The sequence below is a fragment of the Mytilus californianus genome, unplaced genomic scaffold (assembly GCF_021869535.1).
Source record: "Mytilus californianus isolate M0D057914Y unplaced genomic scaffold, xbMytCali1.0.p SCAF_23, whole genome shotgun sequence".
NCBI lineage: Eukaryota > Metazoa > Mollusca > Bivalvia > Mytilida > Mytilidae > Mytilus > Mytilus californianus.
Window position 1 is genome coordinate 245,894 of NW_026262672.1, and position 9,470 is coordinate 255,363.

Below are 9,470 nucleotides of genomic sequence, written 5' to 3' on the forward strand. Positions count from 1 at the left end.
TTAATCTATAAATGAAATTAAATAAACCTAGAAGAATCCAATTGCACGAGTTGTGCTATCTATTTATATCTTTATTTATGTTTATATCCCTTATATGGGCATCGTTGGTTTTCGTGAGGTCAACTCGACAGATAATTAGATGGCGTCTAGGCTAAAATACACACAGGGTTGCATCAATGTTTTCAGTCTCCACTTAACATGTCATGGCTATGCTCACATAAACTTTTAAATGGGAGCTCAGTTGAACTTAGTGCAAATGACAAACAATGATCTCCAACTTGACACTCTCTACTTGTGTGTACCTGAAACAGTTTGGAAGGCAAATTAATTCAAGTTTCAAAGCAGTGTATAAAACATTTAATAATTTTCAGGAATCATATTTTGAAACCAGTTTTTGACTTAAGAGTTATGCTTCATAAACTTGATTCATGAAAATGAAACATTAATAAGATTTAAACAATTTCTATTATTTTCAATGTCTTCCTGGGACTACAAATATAAAATTCATATTTGAAAAATTTGAAAATGATAGTGTGCAAACCTTAAGCTCAGACTTCAGATATCGCTTGGCATTTTGCAGATTTTCTTGAACAGATTTGGATTCAGCATTGTTCAATCCCAGTTTATGCACTACAGACTCTAAATCTCTGAAGGCCCTACAACCTTCCATTACAAAATTGTCCAGACCTTCAATACTACGCCTAACTAATGCTGCACAGTCTTCTAACAGTTTGTACAATGTACTAGAACCTGAATAAAAAGATTTAATTTAAGAAGCAAGTCATATATATGACTAGTAAAATTAATTGAAATCAAACCAATAAAAAACACAAGAAGATGTATGTTGAAATGTCTCGCCTGCTTACTTTATTATTGACTTTATATTGAATTTGAAAGTCCTTGTCTAAGAAAACTGTTTAATTATATTTTTTATCTCTATCTGTAAACCTAAATTTGTTCTTATTCAGATCATATTTTATGTGAAATCTCTGCTTACTTTTTATAGTTCTATCTCTGAAATTATATTTCTGTAATCTGTTAAGATATTGGTAATTATGCTAAATTTTTCTATGTTGCATTATATTCAATTATGTTTCTTTTTTATACATTTAAAACAACCTTACCTAATGGTTTGATATTTTCTTCTTTGCATAAAGCTGTATATTGTAATATTATCGTTGAAGGGGCAAGACTTCTTATAACACTAGGTATTTTTATAATTTCCCCATTTGTTAATTTCAAAGTCTTCTCTCCAAACGGTTGATCCTTAATAATGTGTCCAGAAGTTATAAACTCAATGAAGTGTTCAAGTTGATCAGTATCAAAATTTTCCCTGGTCTGTTTGGTTTTCATTACAGGCTCTCCAGTTCCAAACTCCTTGCAGTGCTTCTTTGCAGCCTTAAACTTGTACTGAGTTACATCTGGAATCAGCTAAAAACAAACAAATAAATAAATAAATATAAAAAAAGTAAAACGCGATGTGTCCACTTGTAGAGTCATAATCATGAACATCATGTAGGTCAAGTTAAACTATTTTAAGTACTGGTCTTTTTTTTTTCAATTCAAATCCACATCCACAGACACCATTTCTTTTTTATGTGTAATTGTTTTCATGACAATATTTCAAGATATTATGTTTAAAACAACAAAACTTTACATTAATTAGGGCCCCGCCGAATGGCGGCTGCCCTATAGTGATCAGTCTGTCCGTCCGTCTGTCCTTCCGTCTGTCCGTCCGTCCGTCCGTAAAAAATCGTGTCCGCTCTATATCTAGAGAACCGTTATGATTTCAAAGTTTATACTTGACATGTATATCAACCAACACCAGAGGGTGTGTCATAATGTATGTTTAACTTCCTAGGTCAAAGGTAAAGGTCAAAAACTTTGGTTTTAGTTGACAACCCCATGTCCTATGGTAAAGATCGTGTCCGCTCTATATCTTGAGAACCGTTATGATTTCAAAGTTTATACTTGATATGTATATTAACCAACACCAGAGGGTGTGTCATAATGTATATACAACTTCCTAGGTCAAAGGTCAAGGTCAAAAACTTTGGTTTTAGTTGACAACCCCATGTCTTATGGTAAAGATCGTGTCTGCTCTATACACTCAAAAAAAAAGTTTACTTAGTAATGTTTTTTTACTTAAATCAAGTAATATTATTACTTCCATTGATTACCAATTACTTAATATGATAGGATAATTGTTTGAAATTACTAAGTAATTCTGAATTACTTGTATATAGTAAATAAATTACTAACAATTTTCAAAAGCCATTGTTTTAAGTAAATTTAAGTAATTTTCTGTTTGGTTTATCAGATTGATTTCCTAAGTAATTGTAGCAACTTTAATTTGAGTAATGTATATACTTAGAATTACTTAAAACTAGTGATGTATTATCTTTCTTAATCATATTCGAACCATTTAAATTACTTAGCAATTATCACTAAGTAATTATCCAAAATGTTTTGTTTTAGTCATGCACATGCAGAGGGTTTGACCCATCACACATGTTTAACCCCTCCATATTCTTCAAGTACAAGTCCCAAGCAATTAAGTCATCCAGGAGCCTGCAAGTATAATTGAGTGGTTGTCGTTTTTGCCGTTTCTCATATTTGATACTGTTCATTGTTTTGCATATATTTTGTTTTGGTGTTGTGCATGCAGTTACACCACTGTATAGAAGAGGAGGGTTAGCAACTTCTAACATGTTGAACCCCGCCACATTCTGTATGTGCCTGTCCTATGTAAGTCAGGAGCCTGTAATCCATGTATTCATGTAGTGGTTGTTGTTTGTTACATGCTGTATATATCATATTTTTTATTCATTGATTGTTTTGCTTATAAATACAGGCTGTTAATTTTCTCTTTGGAATGGTCATTCCAGTGTCTTTTATAGCTTGCTATGAGGTATGACATGGGTTTTTGCTCATTGATTAAGGCTGTACAATGACCTATAATTGTTAATTTCTATGTCACTTCGTTTCTTGTGCATGGAGGGTTAACGTTGTCTCAGTGGCAATCATACTACATCTTCTATTTTCATAACGTAGAAATTCATAATGTTCATTGATACAATGCATGTATTAGCATGATTAGAACAACTTCTACTTATTTTATACTTATAATAATGATAATACTGTTTACATCTTTAAAGTAAATAAAGTCATGTCAAAAACTCAGTTATATTGCATCATACTGGTATTTTAATGTAATATGTATTAAAGAGCTATTTACAATGTACATGTATACATGCATGGTATATGACATTATCTTTCAACCAACTACCTCATGAAAGTATGCATTTTTTTTTAATTTACAAACAATATAAAGACCCTTTCTTCTGTTTTACTACATCTGTCATGTCATAGGTCACTGGAATATGCACATTTTCATCTAATTTATATGCATGAAGAGGAAATGGTACAAATATACTACTGACTCTAACTAATTCAGTGTTATGTTCTTGTCTAGGTGGTTTCACAATATGTGACTGGGTTGCTTCATCAAAGCAAATTGTTTGGAACATTTTTAATTCAAAATAAACAAACTGTTCTAGATTTTCATTTTTTTCTTCTTGTGTGACCAAGATGGTACATAATTGTCCAAACTCGGGTAGACCATCACTTTCACCAAATGCAACAACACATTTCTTGGAAATAAATTTTTGACCATTTATAACAATCCATGAAATATAATGTAAGTGTTTAATACTGTTTATTTCAATTCCAAAAAATGCATTAAGTGTGTTTTTTCCTTCTCTTAAATCAGATGGTAGAGATCTTCCAATGTTTAATTCATTTTGAAAAATTGGATGGTAACTATCACTTAGATTAAGAGCACATTCATACATGGCTGAACGCTCTGATAAAGACTTTTCAAGATTTTGGAAGTTTCTGGAATTTCCTGCGCTTTCCTTCAAAAACTGGTGCTTGCTTTCAAAACGCATACACCATACACGTACAAGCGGACCATATTTTTCAATAATGTATGGCAGATGTCCCATATAATGCTGCTTTGGCATAATATTTTGGTCTGGAAACAAATGTTTGAATTGTCTAAGGTGACTAGGAATAAGAACTTTCAACATCTGAATTGTCTCCACACTTATAACAGGTGCCATAATTATTTGAACTATTTCACAAAGTTCTGTCAACAAATGTACATATTCATTACAACTATCAACATTTAATTGCTTGACCAAAAATATTGGTAACAAACGAAAGAATATAATCATACTTGATGATGACTGTTTCAAGGTCATAGTATCATCATCATCAAACAGTTTTTCTGGTATGCAATTTGGTTTACATTCTTTATGTTTATATCCATAAGGAAAGTTTTCAATTACATAATTCAACTGTTTAATTGTGCAAAGGCCATCATCAAACAATTTAGCAAGTACAAGTTTTGTTTCATAGATTACGACTCCTTCAAAAAGAATGTGCATGATGTCCTCCGGAATCATAGTGATCAAATTAAAATGAGGAAAGTCACGTGCAGTACTCCTTCTTGTAATGCCATAGGCTGATGATAATCGTTTTCTCATTCCAATAGTTTGAGCATTTAACATTTCTTCTACTTGCTGATCATACCTTGGTAAAGATCGTAGGATAAAGTTTTTCTCTGCAAAGTGAGCCTGCATAACATCAAATGTACATTCACAATGTCTACATTTCTGATAGGCAAATCCAACTCCTTCTTTAAAGCCTGCAAATTCATGGGCAGCAAGGGTATCTCCACAAAAACCGATCAATGCACCTTTTACAAGAGTCTGCTGTTCATTAAAGTTCATTAGGACACCACTCTCAAAAGCTACCAAGTCATCATTTATCCGTTGCAATACAGTATTCATTCCATAAGTTTTTATGTTTTTTCTTTTAATTATTGCAACTAAGCGTATTGATGGCGTTTTTGAACGATATTCCAAGGGTAAATTGAGCAAGCTGTAATAAAAGACTCCCAATTTATGAACTCCTGCTTTTTTTCCTAGTGGGTTGCAGATTTCAATGTCATCAAAATATAACAAAATTTGAAAAGCATTTGGATGAACACTAAACAATGCATGTTCACGGAAAATTGAACCATCAGATACATCACAATAAAAGTTATTATCAAACGGATGTGTTCTTTTATCAAATACTAATCTGTATATGTCCTTATTTTGCAACAGTTGCTCAATACTTTTACATATTGGTATATACCAAAATTTATCCTCCTTTACGTCCAAAACTCTTTTTTTGTTTCGTAAAACATACTTCAGTTGTTCACCCAGTACAACTTCTTCAGGTGCCTGGAAAATTTGCAAAAAAAGCCAACATGAAATTATTGTCAATAATAAATATAAGAAAAGTGAGAAGTTCGTATACATGTACTAAGAATAAATTAGTGGTCATTACACATTCTTACAGTAGGAAGATAAAGCACCTGATTACATGAATTCCATACTTTCTGAAAAAAAGTCATATGCAGCTTATATTATCATGCTAATATGAAAATATTATTACGTTACTGTAACGTCGTATTCAAATAGAGTTAGCTGTACATATGTCTGTGTTGGTTATTTGTAGAATGAATTGCCTATATATAATAAGTGCTTCCTTGAATATCAACCAAAAATTTTTGCTTTGTCATATTGTTGCAAGTTTCTCTTCAACTACTAATTTTATGAAGTTTGAATCTCCCTTTAATACATTTTGCCCTTTTTTTTTTAAATATATATGTATGTACATTAAAAAAATTATGCCCTGATAGTAATAAGAAAACTTACCACATAAAAGTAATTCTGTTTTATATATTTCTGTCTAGCATATTTAGTTTGTAACCCATCAAATGGTAATTCAAAGTCATCAAACTGCTGTTGCAGTCCAGGAACAGTGTCTGCTCCAATTCCAGCTTGTTCCAGAGTATTTTTGATTTTATGTTGTAAAATGTCAACTGTTTGTCTTACAAAACTATCCACACCTGTTGCAACTGTATGTGCTGTAGTCTAAAATTAAATGAAATAAACAATTTTAGTCAAATGTCCGCTTACATTATCCATATACTACTAAATAAACATATTCTAATTTGTTAGCCAGCATGACGTAAAAACAATGAATCAAAGAATTCAACTTTATATCATGTATATAGTACAACTAATATTTTTTAAGATATTGGCCCCTGTCCCAAGTCAGTAGCTTGTAGTTAAGTGGTTGTTGTTGGACATGTCTGTCATATATGTTTTTTTCTTAAATTGTTATGTTATAAATTAGACTGTTAGTTTTTTCAAATGAATTATTTCATATTTTTCATGTCAGGGCCTTTCATAGCCAACCACACTGAATGGGTTTTTCACATTGTTGAAAGCTGTGAAGTTGTCTCATTGGCAATTCTTCCACATCTCCTAAATTTTATATCAACATTATTTATAGTGCTCAGCTGTATGTATCCTATAGTATAAAACATGTTCATTTAGAGTTTAACAACTGTAAATTCAGAAATTATTGCGATGTTTTTATTATTGCAAAAAATGCGACAGGGTTATAATAGCAATAATTTAAAGTCGCATTTTGAAGTGTTTTATATAAATCATTTAAATAAAACAAGAATCGCAAATATTAAAATCGCATGTAAGTTTAAATTTACAAATTCGCAATTATAAATGCATGCAATAATTTCTGAATTTACAGTACTTACTTCTTTAACACCATGAAATTCTTTCAGGTTTACTATAAAATTGATAGGCTTTTCTTTCTGGTGAAAATCTTTGTATGTTCTTTCTTCATGATCTTGTTCTATCACCTGTAAAACAAAAGAGTAAATATTCCACTTGTTCAGAAGTGTAGTATACTGGGGTACCTTAAGATGAACAACAGTAAAAATGCTTGCCCAAATGATGATAACAGTAATTTATGGTGCATGACGATAAAATGTACACTTTCTTTTAGACAATACAAAATTTGACTGATTTTGACGACTCGCATTAAATTTTTTTCCCAAAAAATAATGCTTACAATTATTTAAGTCTTATGACGAAGCGCCATAAGGATGAAGGATATTTTGATGAATAACGGTAACATTTTAAGAATCAGAGTAAAATTTTCACCAATCTGACGCAAACGGTAGCTAAAAATTGCTGATTGATGCCTGACGGTAAAAGGCATTACTGCCCTCTTACAGGGCTTTTCATATAAGAGGGGGGTCGGAGGGGTCCTGATCCCGAAATCCCGTGCTTAAAAACATGAAATCCTGAGGTCCCGAATTAAAAAAAATTTAAATCCCGACATCCTGAAATTCGAAAGAAGAATTCCCGGATCCTGAAAGGATCAATCCCGAAATCCCGAGCTTAAAAACACCCTATCCTGATGTCCCGAAAAAGGTCCTGCGACCCCCAACCCCCCCCCCCCCCATCATTAAACAAAAGAACTTAAAAAATGTATGTAATGACACGGGTTATGTTGGCATGACACGGGTTATGTTCTTCTCATATATTTTATGACGGTATAATACTAAACCTCAGGAGGGATTGTGCCTGATATTCATATGATGAAGACATAATCTTTCAATCAGTTTAATTGAGGTCTGGAGCTGGCATGTCAGTAACTGCTAGTAGTCGGTTGTTATTTATGTATTATTGTCATTTTGTTTATTTTCTTTTGTTTCCTATTCTGACATCGGACTCGGACTTCTCTTAAACTGAGTTTTACTGTGCGTACTGTTGTACGTTTGTTTTTTCTACATTGGCTAGAGGTATAGGGGGAGGGTTGAGATCTCAAAAAACATGTTTAACCCCGCCGCATTTTTGCGCCTGTCCCAAGTCAGGAGCCTCTGGCCTTTGTTAGTCTTGTATCATTTTTAGTTTTAGTTTCTTGTGTATAATTTGGAGTTTAGTATGACGTCCATTATCACTGAACTAGTATACATATTTGTTTAGGGGCCAGCTGAAGGACGCCTCCAGGTGCGGGAGTTTCTCGCTGCATTGAAGACCCATTGGTGGCCTTCGGCTGTTGTCTGCTCTATGGTCGGGTTGTTGTCTCTTTGACACATTCCCCATTTCCATTCTCAATTTTATTATAATGTATAAATTAATTGAACAGATTATTAACAGGTAATTAATTCAGTGATTAATAAGATTTCACATAGTTAAATAAATAATTGGAAAAATGTACCTCGTTTGCATTATGATCAGCCAGATTAGCAGCTGGTAACTCATTGTGTGCTTCAATTTCAGTTTGTGGTAACTGTATGTTCTGGTCATCATGGTCATTGGCATTGTCAATTTCCATTTCTTTCTCACAGTCACACTCAGATGTCCTTGATCGTGTACCATTGTGTAGTTCATTTCCTGATGATTGTTGATTTAAAAATTGTATTGTCTGTGAAACTGGTCTGTCACCGACAGAATCAAGCGAGTCTTGGTGATTTCTAAAGAATTACTTCTTGTATATATATTTGGACAGCCGTCTACGTTGCAAGAGATACGAAAAGTTCCATCACAATGCTCGTTTCGTATGTGATAAACAAGTAGTCTCAGTGTTAATGCATAAAATGAATTGCAAATAACACATTTAAGAGGCATTTCAAATCATCATTTCAGTTTTTTCAAACTACGATATTTCTAGGGTTATCGTTCCTAACTTCATTCTTAATCATCCGACTGTTTGAATTAAATCCGTTATATATTAAGAGTAAAGCTTTTTTGCGATAAAGAACTACCGGTTACCGCTCTTTTCAAGCACCATAATTTCCCGAATCATATCATTGTCCATCTGCAGAAAATCGTACAGGCACACTCGTTACAGTAACGATGGAAGAGCTAGAATGTTTAGACGCTGAGATGTTTTTGAAGTGGGTCAAAGAAAATACTCAAGACGACTTTGACGAAGGACTCCGGATAATTAATGGTATAATCTCTTTATTGTCTATGACTATGTGGTTAAATTATTATCTGCAGTCAAAATTTCCATAACGCAGATACACTCCAAAATTAAAAAATTAACAGAAACTATTGTGTATTTGCAGGAACAAAAACAAATGAGATAATGTAATGGGTGCAACAACTGTACAGGGTTAGAATCTGGTATTAAATTTTAAAATCTAGAATTTTAGAAAATTTTTGTAATGGTGAAAAATATTTCCATGGATTTTTTTTTTACATCTTATGTCTTCCATAGCAGTGTATCCCAAACTCTGTCTGACCGACAAAATGTCAGACAAAAAGTCATTCGGACAGACAGAACTTTTATGATTTTTTGGTTGAATAGATAGTATTAAAGATCAAATTTTTTTTCGGTCAGGCAAACCCTAACAGTTTGGCACAGACTGCCATAGGGGGGACAGAATATTTCCGGAATAGCCCAATAGGGTATAGGGTCATTTTGCCCTACATGTTAACACTGGGTCTGTTCCCTCTGAGTTCATTGACCATAGAGTCTGTTCGCCCTGGTTTCGTTCTAAAAATCTGGGTCTGTTCGCCCGAAAACACATT

The 9,470-nt window shown here is 32.9% G+C and overlaps 1 protein-coding gene across 1 annotated transcript; it reads right to left on the bottom strand.

Annotated features, from left to right (window-relative positions):
• Nucleotides 1-426: 426 nt before the first annotated feature.
• On the bottom strand, nt 427-8,407 carry LOC127732249 (uncharacterized). Its single transcript, XM_052241330.1, has 6 exons — nt 8,152-8,407; nt 6,680-6,784; nt 5,772-5,990; nt 4,241-5,294; nt 635-750; nt 427-489 (listed from the first exon to the last, which is right to left on the bottom strand). Exons 1-6 carry the CDS (start codon nt 8,266-8,268, stop codon nt 427-429), a joined length of 1,674 nt encoding a protein of 557 aa, XP_052097290.1. The 5' UTR covers nt 8,269-8,407.
• Nucleotides 8,408-9,470: the final 1,063 nt, after the last annotated feature.

Bases quoted from the DNA above. Each gene is read 5' to 3' on its own strand.
- LOC127732249 (XM_052241330.1), bottom strand. From the start codon at position 8,268: ATGGAAATTGACAATGCCAATGACCATGATGACCAGAACATACAGTTA. The intron at 5,991-6,679 runs GTAAGTACTGTA...ATTTAATTTTAG, and splicing joins AATTTCATGGTGTTAAAGAA to ACTACAGCACATACAGTTGC. The intron at 490-634 runs GTAGTGCATAAA...TTATATTTGTAG, and splicing joins CCTTCAGAGATTTAGAGTCT to TCCCAGGAAGACATTGAAAA.